Source organism: Conger conger, chromosome 9, assembly GCF_963514075.1.
Source record: "Conger conger chromosome 9, fConCon1.1, whole genome shotgun sequence".
NCBI classification, from domain to species: Eukaryota; Metazoa; Chordata; class Actinopteri; order Anguilliformes; family Congridae; genus Conger; species Conger conger.
In genome coordinates, this window is record NC_083768.1 from 14,862,210 (window position 1) to 14,875,899 (window position 13,690).

The 13,690-nt window shown below is 39.0% G+C and overlaps 1 protein-coding gene across 2 annotated transcripts; it reads left to right on the forward strand.

Moving 5' to 3' along the window:
* The first annotated feature begins 841 nt into the window (after window positions 1-841).
* necap1 (NECAP endocytosis associated 1) lies at window positions 842-11,607 on the forward strand. Of its 2 annotated transcripts, none has more exons than XM_061255162.1 (8): window positions 842-1,028; window positions 2,348-2,448; window positions 3,012-3,116; window positions 5,662-5,743; window positions 8,155-8,263; window positions 8,386-8,521; window positions 9,907-10,000; window positions 10,230-11,607. In XM_061255162.1, the coding sequence occupies exons 1-8, from the start codon at window positions 934-936 to the stop codon at window positions 10,285-10,287; spliced, it is 780 nt and encodes a 259-aa protein (XP_061111146.1). In that variant the 5' UTR covers window positions 842-933; the 3' UTR covers window positions 10,288-11,607. The 2 variants fall into 2 exon arrangements, with proteins under 2 accessions (XP_061111146.1, XP_061111145.1); XM_061255161.1 differs by having other exon boundaries at window positions 848-1,028; window positions 8,386-8,533.
* Window positions 11,608-13,690: the final 2,083 nt, after the last annotated feature.

Genomic DNA, 13,690 nt, shown 5'->3' on the forward strand with positions numbered 1-13,690 from the left:
TGACGACCAGATGTGCAGCAAATCCGCGACCTTACTTTAGGAATAGGACTACGTGCGTGATTGGTTTGTGAGGATGCATTCAGGATTACCTATACGTCACGCCCCGCGTCCGCGACCTTGAGGAGAACAGTCGATGGATGCTGATGCAATTCTACTGAATATCTCCACCACACTAAAACATTGGTTTCACGAATAGCGCCCCTTACTCTTTAGAAAATAATCATATAAACTATCGTTCTTACTGCGTTATGGTGTGATGAAATATTGGGTACCAAGGGTGACATTAAAACAAATTACGAAATGTAAGTTAATTTCAATTCATCCCACTTAAAAAAAACTAACATATAGCCTAGCAATTATATCGTGACTCTTTTTAGCTACATTTATCAATTAATCTCAGATAGGCATTGGTGATGATGGGCGGCTCAAAAAGCTTGCCAAGATAGGTAGACTGGACGTTTTCTATGAAGACATTTTTCTTAGCAAATTGTGCTGGGAAATAATTTGACAAAACCAATCGTTTAAAAAGATGAGATTAATTACGTGTTAGTTTGACATTTTTACTGTAGCCTAAATGAAAACACTACACACTAAAAACTACACACGCGCGCACTGAAGGTGTCATGTTGCTGCGCAAATTCACTGATCTCTAAAGTCTGTGAATGGCTAATGCAATTCCCTGCGTCAACTAGTAATGGAGGACGATCTACATAAAGTTTTGATTTCCCAAAACCATGCGCACCTTGACGATGTAAAAATATGATTACACTTAAGGATGCTCATTTTTAAGCCGCTCCTTACATTCACGTGTCTGGTGTTATCTGAACGGCCCATCACATTCACCGTTTCACATGATCCACATGATGTAAAGATCAGTGAATCTGCGCAGATGGCGTCCTAAAAGACGGGCTGAGTAATTTATTTCAAATCAAAATGGCGACCGTCAGCGATTACGAGTCAATTCTGTGCGTTAAACCTGATGTAAATGTTTACCGCATTCCGCCACGGGCAACGAATCGTGGTTACAGGTAAAGAGCTAAGATGTTGCTGCAAAACAGTGTTCTTTGACCTCCGGTCTCTTTTCATTTTAGATGGACTGTTCGGAACAGTAATGTCAATGTAGCCTAATATATTGGCTAGCTAGCACGCAAGGTATTGCTTATAATCAGGAATGCACTGGTGTCATAGCGGGAATGGATTATTTAGCTACTTGGGACAACAGCTGTTCTTGGAACTACATAGGTTATATCAGTGGTTCGTGTGATACCATTCGCTTGTCTGACAGCTTTCCTAAGATATTGTTATCCGTAAAATGCGTTCCTGCGGATGGAGAATTTGCCTGTTGTAGAGATGCAACAAGAACGATGGGTGAGGGCTACCGTAGCTGTAGACAGATAGCCTACATGGAAATGGGAGCGTGAATGTAATAAAGTAATCGAAAGAAATACGCTGCGGGTTTGTAATTAAACGTCGACGTAACTGCAACTGTTACCAAGTAATTTACATAGACCTTGCTGTTAGTTGGGGATCTCTTATTTTTAACAATAGGCCTACAACATTATCGCGTAAACATTTTCGGGCCATGTCGTATTGTTGTTAATGGTGTTTTACATGTTGCTTTGATAGCGGTAAATAGGCCATATAGCATTATAGCTCGCGAGCTGTAGAGTTTGCGTGATTTGAAGTTCGTTTGTCTTTCATGCCTTCAGTTATTCCATCCCCGTTGGATCTAATCAGCAGGGCCCTGTTGGGAAGGTACCATGAACAGCCGTTTGAATAGTGTCAGAATGTTATATAATCATTTTCGTTGGATGGTATACTTAAAAAAGCTTAAAACATATAAATGATATGACAAATTCAAGAAAGCAGTAAACTTCAGCCGTGTGAGATACACTGATGTAAAAATTCTCCAAAGTGATTCACCTGGTAAAGGCAATTACTGCAAAATAAGGCTGCTGGGCTCAACATTGCTCGGATGTGTCATTAGCCAGCGATGACAGGGTGCCCACAACCATTGAGATGGAACTGGCTTCATCCAGCCTGGGGTACAGGGGTTGTGTGGATTTATGAGTGACAAGAGCTCCTTGGGTCAGTGTTGCTCTAGCCTCACATGAGCGCCTAGAGTTGGCTCAGATTACAATTGCATTAGTTTCTCCAAACAATGGGTGCTGAGTTGAGAATTTGAGTTGAGACAGCAATGACTTACCACTTCGTCACCTCTGCTCTTTGCATAAACCTTCATGTATGCACTTTTTTGTAACAAGCCTAAATCTGTTGAGGCAAACTGTCTTGGAAAGGGATGTGCATTTCCACCTGGCCTATTGTATTGATTGTTGCCTGTCCGTAGAGCCTCAGACTGGAAGCTGGATGCGCCTGATTGGACAGGACGTATGCGCATAACTGCAAAGGGCAAGGTCGCATACATCAAACTGGAGGACAAAATCTCTGGTGAGAGAAGGAGGAGAGTGAGAAGTAGTCATCATGCTGTAGTCATCATCTCTTGGCTTCTGCCATGTGCTTCACAATGATGATTCCTGTCACCATTCACAGATCATTTGCATTCATTCACATCACTGAGGCATTTATTGCATAGGCTCCAATATAAGGAGAAAGCTTGCATCACTGTTCAAAAGATTAATATTATGTATGTACACTAAGAAATTGTGAATTAAACATGAATTAACAATAGCCAGTCATGGTCATCAAGAACTGCTGGTTTCCTATCCTCCCTTTACCTGGGTGTCAGGCATGAAGACAGTCTGGCCCATCAGTAGCAGTAGTTATTTAGCTAGAAAAGAAAAGAAAACCAGGGCCAGATTTGGTGATTGCTAATTTAGACTATCCAGCTGTAATAGTCTTCAAATGATTAATTAATATAACAGTTTTTTGGTATAGTCTACCCATGAATGCTAGATGCAGGGATGTAAATGGTGCTATTTCCCTTATTTAGGGATAGTACAGAAACTGGTCATATCCATGAAATAATCTGTTATTACCGTTCTGTCCTTTAGGGGAGCTCTTTGCACAGGCACCAGTGGAAGAATATCCTGGCATCGCCGTGGAAACTGTGAGCGACTCCAGCCGCTACTTTGTCCTCCGAATACAGGATGATAATGGTGCGAATATCTATTATTTGAATTGTTTAACCCCTCAAGGATCATCCCGTTTCTTAATACAAGCTTGAAAATTACATACCGAAAATAAATGGTTACTATTGAACCCCTTTGACTACTGGGACAATCCTGGTCTCTTCTGAAAGGTAACCTTTTGGGGCTTGTTTTTCAAATGCAGAATTACTCTAAATATTACAAAAACAAAGTTACAGATGCCCAAGCACCGTGGAAGTGGAAGTTGTTTTTCTCACTGAAAGTATTTCTTGCATTTGAGTGGATACAGATGCTCATGGCTGTGCCTGGTGGGTTTAGAAACACAGTGGAACCACAACAAAAAAGCTGGACAAATCCCTTTCAAATTTGATGACAATATCACCAAAAATTAGTGTTCTGCATTGCTTTTTCTAAGCTGTCTTGGCAGGTTTCTAAAAGGACATTTGGAGACTCCAAAAGGACATATGTAAACTAAATGATATTATGGTTTGTGTATGAGGTGTGAAATACTATAGATTGCATACAAAATTATACAACACTTTTTATCCTGAAAAATGTGTTCTTACTCCCCCCGCCAGTCACCCTTTTTCTACCTCTCCCTCTCAATATGCCTCATCTGGCAGCAGCAGGTCCAGAAGTTTGTAAAAATAATTAAAATAATAACAATATATACAAATATATTGACTGAGGTCCATCTGATTGACGATGAAATATCCAACCCCCACCAACAATTCAGACACATACCCACAATTTCACATGCCATTTACTATTCAAAAGCAGGCCTGCTCCTTACTTATAAACGTACAGAATAATAGTAAACCATTTTGAGAATGTATTTAGATGCTCACCGGTGTAAAATGGGGTCACAAAATGCCCTCTAGTGTGGCGTGAAATGCGTTTTCACTCCTAGGAACTATTCAGGCAAACAATTTCAGAAGTAGAGTATTCCATTTAGAATTAGTCATTTTTCCTTGTTAAAAAACATCGACCTTTTTATCCATGAAGTCTCCATATAGTATCCTTTATGCTTTTTAAGCATAAAGCTGTGCTTTTCAGTGAGTACCTGTCTCAGTGTACGTACTGAAAATGAAAGGAAAATGCTTAACGTAAACTCAACAGGAAACGGCACCTTCCACCAGAAGTTAACGTCCGTTCAATGGTAGTTTTTCTCCTGAGGAATGTGGTTTATGATTATGGTTGCTTATTGACTGTCTCCGACACTCGGATGTGAATTGGACCAATATTTATAGAGAAAACTAAAAATAACTGTTAGCTCACGATCGTCCAAACACCACCATATAAGTCTGTTTTGGTTCTCTCGTTAGCAACAGGTTCCCCATCACAATGTCACAGTGGAGCACTATTACCATGTGACTGTAGGGAAACGAATGAAAAGAGTGAAGTGTAAATATAGCCCTGTGTGACCTTATACAACAATATGCTAAATATTGGTAACACTGTACCACTACCTAGCTATGTAGAAGACATTGCCCTTGTTATCCTCTGCAGGTTATTTTTTAAATCACTTTTTAAATTTTTTTACTTTTATTTTTTTCTGTGATATAAGTCGGATATCACCCTGCTAGCGCATTAGCTGTATCGACCACCCAGGGGATGTGTAGCGACCACCAGAACTGGTCTTTTTCTCAAGGTGGAGCTACTCTAAGCCATTAAAGGTGGTGTGCATTCAACTCTGGTATTTTAGCTTTAAAAAAAATACTGATCCCATGCACTCGCTAGTTTATTTTGTAACAACATCAACACCTGAATCTGACTACGACAAAATGTATTTACAACACCCAGCCCAACGTTTCTTCTCATCTATCTTCGTTATATGGATTGAATAACTAAAAGAAATGTTAAAGACGTTGATCATAATCATTATAGGGTTAATGTACAGTAACTTTAACGTTACTCCTTGAGATCATGTTGAAGTGCCTTTTCATAAAACAAAACGGTGACATGCCTATACTTGCTTTTACTGGCAGGAAAGTAAGTATCATATATTTAAAATGAACACCTATGCATGTCTTGCATTGATGTTAACTGTTCTTTTGTCAATAAAACGCATTGTCGCATTTCAAGGACTAGTCCTATAAACATATTAGCCAAGAATCCTAATCGTAAAGTGTTGCCTGTATTAATTAATCGTTGTGATTAAGGAATTGTTTGTGTAATGTTTATGTTAAGTTTGTATTAATATTACAAATTGTATATGTATGCAAGTTTTTTTTTTTTCATGGAGACAGTTTATTGTGTGTATTTCTACGGGACTTAAATTTTAATGGGTAACAGCATTCATTCTCTAAAATATAGTCAAATAGAAACGGAGGTGGTCCATATACGTCCGATAATGGGTACTTGAGCGCTAATTGACTGTACGATTAGCAAAAGTTACACTTACTGATTGCTCACGGAGAGGGTTGTTGCCTATACCATGCGACTGCGTTACTGGGTAACATGTTTTTGTTTGTATTGTCCAAAAACACTTCACTGGATATGAGCTGAAGTTATAATGACTTTTCCAAAATATCCCTCTTTCTCTCTGCCTCAGGTCGCAGTGCATTCATTGGTGTTGGGTTTGGGGACAGAGGAGATGCCTTTGATTTCAATGTGGCTCTTCAGGATCATTTCAAGTATGTTTATATATACAGTTTGTCTGTACTATCCGTAAATAGAAGTAATGGCACTTTATATCTGCATCTAGCATCCATGGGTAGATCATACCAAAAAGTGTTATATAAATGAATAATTTTAAGACCATTCCAGTTGGATAGTCTACATGCTTATAGCCTATTGTTAACTTATTGTTTACTGATCTTTAATGTGCTTACATAATATGAATATTTTGAACAGTGATGTAACCTTTCTCCTATGCAATAAATGCCTCTGGACTGTGAATGAGTGAAAATGAGTCAGTCAATGGTGACCTGTCACCATTGTAAAGCAAATGGCTGGCAATGGCTCAGTCAATTAATGAGCAATTTATTAGGTAGTGCTTGTTAAAGCAAATATTTTATCATCCAATCAGGCATGGTCAAGAGGTTCAACTGTTGTTCAGACCAAATGTCAGAATGGGGAAGAAATGTGATCTAAGTTACTTTGACGTTGAGACAGGGTGGTTTAAGTATCTCAGAAAAGACTGATTTCCTGTGATTTTCTTGTGCAACAGTTTATAGAGTTTGGTACAAAAAACATGCAACAAGACAATGACCCAAAACATACTACAAGAGCAACTTAGGGGTTTTAGGCTGCAAAAAAGGGGAAAATCCTTGACTAGCCGAGTCAATTACAGGATCTGAATTCAATTGAACATGCATTTTACATGCTGAAGAGGAGACTGAAGGCAAAAACTAGAAACAAGCAGGAACTGAACATGGCTGCAGTGCATCACCAGGGAAGATACCCAGCATGCATGCAAATATGAAAAAATGTTACTTTATACGACATTATGTTAAACTAATCAATATATTTATCTAGTTTAGGGTCGTGAACGTCTAAACGGTTGACCGAAACTGAATTATATGCTAACCGATCATTTTTTCTGAAGCTGAAATGGTAAGCCCAGTTTAAAATAAATGCACGTTCACCACCAGCCGTATTATTGCGGATTACATTGTAAACTAGCAAAAGACAGGCTACAGTAGTTTGTTACATTTCAGGGGGTTTAAAATGCAAACACCACAGGGAATTGAAGGCTACAGAGTTATCAAATCATTTCTGTAGCTGTTGTTTGACATATGGCTTATTGTAACGGGTTGTCGTTTCTCAAGGTCCGTGTTTATTTGTTGACAGGCGAATTCAAACTACCGCTAACTGAAAGTACCTTTCTACTATGCTATATCTACATAAAAATAAACCAAGCAATACGTCATTGGACAAATGGTGCACATAATATTAAAATACGCTTTGGCAAGCAATCTGCGGCCATTTCAGAGGTTTGAGAATGTAAACACGGCAGGGAATTGAATGCTACAGTACAATAGTTATCAACATTTTTTTCTGTTTTTTAAATCTTTAGCTGTTAACTCACTTATGGCTGGTTGTATGGAATTTCTTCATCCGTATTTACTCGTTGACACGCGAATTCAAACTAACTTCGCTTTCCACTAAGCGGTATCTACATAAACATAAATGAAGCAATACGTTATCTTTGTTTATCCAAAAAAATGTCCCTGCTTTCAGCGAAAAATGGACCATGTTAATCTCCCGCACCATACCGTTTACCGTTACATAAAAATGTATTAAATTGTAGAGGCTTGAGAGACCTGTATTGGCATGAAAGTGAAATCATTAGACCAGTCGCATATGTTAAAATAGATCCGTTATCATATTATATCAGGCAAATATAGCGTGACCACAATTTTGAATGCACAGCCCCTTCTGTAACAAAGCTCTTAACAGCAGCAGATTTACAGATTTCATGCCAATCAAGTCTATCAGGCGGAAGCCACAGGGAAGGGGGATGAAAACATCCATCCATCCATCCATCCATTATCTGAACCCACTTGTCCTGATCAGGGTCGCAGGGGAGCTGGAGCCTATCCCAGCATACATTGGGCAAAAGGCAGGAATACACCCTGGACAGGTCGCAGGGCGCACACACACCATTCACTCACACACTCATACCGACGGGCAATTTAGACTCTCCAATCAACCTAACGTGCATGTCTTTGGACTGTGGGAGGAAACCGGAGTACCCGGAGGAAACCCACGCAGACACGGGGAGAACATGCAAACTCCGCACAGAGAGGCCCCGGCCGACGGGGATTCGAACCCAGGACCTCCTTGCTGTGAGGCGGCAGTGCTACCCACTGCACCATCCGTGCCACCGGGATGAAAACATGAAGAATTATAATTTTAACCGATCCACTTTAAAAAATGACCTGCATGCCTGGATTTAACTCCAGACTTGCGCAACTGAGATTACACTGCACAATGTCAATGTAAATGTAAATCTTTAATTTGGCAATTAGGCTATTATTGGTTAGTCGGTTAACACTTCAATAAATGTGGTAGAAAAACTGATTATGCAATTCTCTTTCAGGTGGGTGAAACAGGAAATCGAAATTAGCAAACAGTCCCAGCTTCCAGACACAGGACCAAAGTTGGACCTAGGCTTTAAGGAAGGACAGACCATCACACTCAATATTGGGGTAAACTTACTGCAAGCATGTGTTGATTGTTTTAGTTAAATTAGTCTTGGCAAATATATGCTACAGCACTCATCTTCACTGTCTAACCTACTGCCTTTCTGTCTGTCTGATTGTCTTCCCAGCAAAGCAGAAAAAGGGACAAACCTCGCCAGACAGGGTCAGGTGGACTAGGTCTCCTTCCCCCTCCACCTGGGGGCAAGATCGCCCAACCTCCTCCCTCTGGCTCTTCCAATCACAACACAGAGCCGATCACGGGAGGTGTGGATACTGGTAAAGCTCATATGTTGCAGACTTAAATCTAGTTGTGTGCATAATTATTTCTCTCGTCTAGGTAACTGCTATAATTGTTCTGTGGGGGGAAAAAGCAACCGAAATTACATTATCGCAACTTCCTATTTTAGTTTGAAATGGATGCACTGATATTGATAGTGGTTCCATTGGAAACATAATGCCTTGCAACATTTAGATACGTTTCCGGTATTTATTAATACTCGATACAGTCCTCTCCAAAAGTATTGGAACAGCAAGGCCAATTCCTTTGTTTTTGCAATACACTGAATACATTTGGGGTTGAGATAAAAAGATGAACACGAGATATGAGCTAAGAATTTCAGCTTTTATTTCCTGGCATTTACACCTAGATGTGTTAATTAGAACATAGCACAATTGGTATCAGGCCACCCAATTCGTGAGTGAAAGCATTGGAACAGAGAGTATTTAAGTAAATGAAAGTAGATAACACTTAATATTTGGTAGCATATCCCATGCTTGCAATAACTGCATCAGGCCTGCGACCCATTGACATAACCACACTGTTGCATTATTCTTTCGTGCTGCTTTTCCAGGCTTTTACTGCAGCCTCTTTCAGTTGTTTCTGTTTCGGGGGGCGGGGGGGGGGGGGTTCCCTTCAATCTCCTCTTCAGGAGGTGAAATGCATGCTCAATACAGTCCATACTTTGTTCTGGAACTTTTGTGGCTCATCTCTGTACGTTGTGGCAAATTGTAATACTCCAAGTCTTCTTCAAATGGTTGATTGAGATACCTTCACTCCTGCCCCCTGGAGATTGTTTGTGATGTCACTGACTGATGTTTTGGGGTTTTTCTTCACAGCTCACAATGTTGTCATCAACTACTCTTGTTTTCCAAGTTGTTGTACAAGCTATCCCCAATACTTGTGTAATGGCTCTGATCGATTTCCCCTCTTTTCTAAGTTTCAAAATGGCTTGCTTTTCTCCCAAAGACAGGTCTCAGGTCTTCATGTTGGTTTAGATTAGCAAATGCAGTCTTCACAGGCAAAACCCAAGGCTAAAGCCAAGAGTCGACATTCAGAACTATTTACTGTTTAACTAATCAATCTGACAGGACACATCTGAGCAATTAGAAACACCTGTCAGTTGCATTTTCCAATATTTTCGTTTACCTAAAAATTGGGTCACATAATTGGTCTGATACAAAAGATGATATGTTTAAGTTGTTGAACAAATCTACATGAAAAATACCAGGAAACAAAAGCTGAAATTCGGTGTGTAGCAAAAACAAAATTGACCCTGCTGTTCCAAAACATTTGGCGGGGACTGTATATAAGCTTGAAGTGTATTACTGAAGAGATGAGTTGTAATGATCCTGTGTTCTCTCTGTCTTAGGTTGTTTATTAGATCTAGATAGCAGTAATTCCAACTCGGTGGTCCAGTCAAACCATAGTTCTGATCTTTGGGGAGATTTCTCCACCTCTGCAAGGTAATCCCTCCAATTTTTTCTTAATTGTCAATACACTATCTCTAATGATGACGTACTGTACAGTCACCTCCAAAATAATTGGCATTGCCTTGGTTCTTTATTTTTTAGCAGCTCATTACCTGTGTTGTTTATTTTGTACAGTTGAGGTGACTATATGTAGTTAATGACAATATATTATTATATTTTATATATTCTTATATATAGGATTAATGCTCTCTTTCTTTTACAGTTCCCTCGCACAACCAGCTCAGCATGAATCTTCTTCCACCAGCTGGGTTAAGTTCTGAACCTTTGCCCATTTTTCTTTCCGTTCTATCACTGTTTTCATCTTTGTCCACCATTTCAGCTACACTCAAATAGGAACTATGTTCAGTCATCTGCAATACATTAGCCACTTCCATTCATTTGCATCATGAATATTTATTACTGGAGACCTTAAGAGGCTGAGAACAAAATGTATGGAAATGTTGGAATTCATGAAGTCTTTCCACAACTAACCCTAAATTCAGCTAAACAATAGTTTTGAAAAAGGTAATGATAACAATATTAATATATGCGGTATGTATAATGTAAATAATTGCCACTGTACATATATAATTTAGCATATTATTTAATCATATATTTCATCTCACGAGAGGGATTTGTCAGATTCCTATAAGGGCACACATTTGCATTATGGTTTGGCCATATCTGTTTGGTTGCAGTACATTGCTTTCTTGTTTATTGCTTGGCCGATGCCTTTATCCAGAGCAACTTACACAGATTGATTTTTAAAAATGAAATATATAACCCCTATGTTATAATTCCAGTATCTTAACTACTACTCTTGATGTATATGGCAGAGCCCTCCAGTATGATGATCATTTGTATTGACAAAAAACTGATTTATTTTTGGTCACACTGAAATGTAACAACAGCTGTTTTTCATTTGACAGTAAGAATAGTTGGCCCTCCATTGTCAAGTGAGGAGCAATTAACTAGCATGTCATAATCTTCTGTTCTGTGTTATTAAGACTGTTGGCTTCAGAATGCACAGTTGATCTGAGATAGAAGGGATTTGATATGCTTACTCTGTTAATCTTATATTCCTATATTCTGTGGTCAAATGTTCAAGAGAATGTGTTTGTGATAGTATACATATTCTAGTGACTTCTTATGGCCCCGTGCATTACAGTATAAAGTACAAGCAAGCGAATAATGCAGTATTTTGTTGATTAGGTTGGATTAATGTAAGAATGGGTACTGTTGGAATGGTTTGTACCATAAATAATAAAAGTGCTGATCGTAGTATTATTTCAAATGGGCCTGTTACTGAGCCAAACCTGAGCCACTAACGCTTGCTGTTATGGTAAATATATATTTCCCAGAAGAGAGCAGTCATTTGCAGTTGAGCAGTCATTTATCAGGATAACTTGGAGCTCCATTTGGATGAAAGAACTGGGATGTTATTTGTTTGGTCTGTTTTGCTTCTCTTCCTTGTGTTCACTTTATGTTTATATATAAATTAATAATTCATCTATCTGCCTGTGATTCCAGAAATACTGTATGTATATTTACTGTACTGAGCAGTATAATTATCATGCTTATAATAAATAGATGTCAACTGAGTTTCTTTTCCTTGTCTTGGTATGAGTGATCTTTGAACAATCTAAAGGTGAACTACAAGAGGGTGGCTCTGAAATGCAAAACGCAAAAATTCTGGAGTGCAAATCACGCAAAACTCAAAATGTTTTCAGGAAAAAACACTATAATCATGTGACATTCCACACACCATGAAATTCTTTAAGAACACCATGCCAGGTATACATGCCATCGAAAGTGTGAACTTTTACTGCAAGAATTTAGAAATATGGGATGTCAAAGTCCTCCAAAATGGTTATTTTATTCAATACTTGGCACTATTCAAAAATCTATAAAAAATGTTTTTAATAAAACTGTTTTGAAGAAACACCACTACATTCTTGAACATCACCAGGGCAGGTATATGCTCAGTGAGCATTTTATTAGGTATAGCGGTACACCAGCTTGTTAATGCAAATATTTCTTCAGCCAATCATGTGGCAGCAACTAAATGCATTAAAGTATGCAGACATGTTCAAGAAGTTCAGCTGTCAGAATGGGGAGGAAATGTGATCTAAGTGACTTTGACCGTAGAATGAATATTGGTGCCAGACAAGGTGGTTTGAGTATCTCAAACTGCTAATCTACTGGGATTTTCACACACACTTGTCTCTAGAGTTTGCAAAGAATGGTGCAAAAAACAAGAACAAAATCCAGTGAGCAGCAGTTCTGCAGACAGCAACGCCTTGTTAATGACAGACGTCAAAGGAGAATGGCCAGACTGGTCAAAGCTGACAGGAAGGTGACAGTAAGGCAAATAACTGCACATTGCAACCGTGGTATGCAGAAGAGCGTCTCTGAACACACAAAGTCTAATAAATACCTAATAAAGTGCTCACTTGTATACTATGTCCACACCATTACTTTGCTAGATTCTTATGTGTCTTGTGCATTCTTTCAAGCGTTTTCCTGATTGCCTAATCCAGAGGTGTCCAATCTTATCCTAAAAGGGCCGGCGTGGGTGCAGGTTTTTGTTTTAACCCAGCAGTAACACACCTGATTACACTAATGAACTAATCATGGTCTTTCATCAAGACCTTGATGAGTAGAATCAGCTGTCTTAGTCCTGTGCTAAAACAACCACCTGCACATACACCGGCCCTTTCTGGATAAGATTGGACACCCCTGGCCTAATCTGAACCTGTATACGTAGACTTCTGATTTCTGAACGCCGATTTGGTACCTTAAACTTTCTGGATTGTTTTTCTTTTCACCTGTGACCACAACCACAGCAATGCCTGTCTCCAGTGTGATTGTTTGAGATAATATCTGCAATTCAGCTGAACAACCACAAGAAGTAGTTTGTACGGATGGTCTGGAGCATTGGACATTTTCACGATAATTTCAAGTTTATGAATTCAATTTACGGTCAAATCTGGTCATACAAACTTTATGCACAAGGCCCCCTGAATTGACTTTGCTTGTGTGTACTCCATTGTAACATGCTCAACAGTGAGCAATTGAATTGTCCAACACTAGATGGCGCTTCTGTCACAGATCACCGATTTGGCTTTTCAGGTGCCTAAACCTGCTAGTTAGGAATGATGCCTTTCCCCATTGGAACTAAACAGAATGTGTATTTGAGTATTGCTTAGGGGCATTGGACACAGTGTTAGCTGAATGATAGAATGGGCAATTCCGCAGTAATGTCAAGCTAAGCATGAACAAATAAACTATTACTTCCCAATTAAGCTTCTCTCATATTTACTCTTAGGGTGTATATTTTGTTGTACAGACTGAATTTTGCCATTGTATCAATGAAAATTCATGTTGTTACCATTCGAGTGCAGGATGCATTATGTCTTATAAAATATGCCTTTTCAGTCAACTACATTAATGGATCCAGATACTGAAAGCTTTCTTATACGTATGATATGGCAGTTCCTTTTAGTCTCAGTATGCTCTTGGCCATCCTGTTTTTGTAGCTAACTAATGGTTCACATCTTGCATTGTAGGCTCTTTAGTTCTGTTTGTGAAGTTGTGTGTACCATAGACACATTCATGCATGTCTCCTGAAGGGTGTTTCTGATCTGTCAGACAGGTGTTTCGGGACTTTGTTATGATGAGAAT

What these genes read in the sequence shown, in the direction of transcription:
- necap1 (XM_061255161.1), top strand. Translation starts at nt 934, where the DNA reads ATGGCGACCGTCAGCGATTACGAGTCAATTCTGTGCGTTAAACCTGAT. An exon ending in ACTGGAGGACAAAATCTCTG is followed by an intron (nt 2,449 to 3,011) that starts GTGAGAGAAGGA and finishes TCTGTCCTTTAG; the next exon opens with GGGAGCTCTTTGCACAGGCA. An exon ending in GATTTCTCCACCTCTGCAAG is followed by an intron (nt 10,001 to 10,229) that starts GTAATCCCTCCA and finishes TTTCTTTTACAG; the next exon opens with TTCCCTCGCACAACCAGCTC.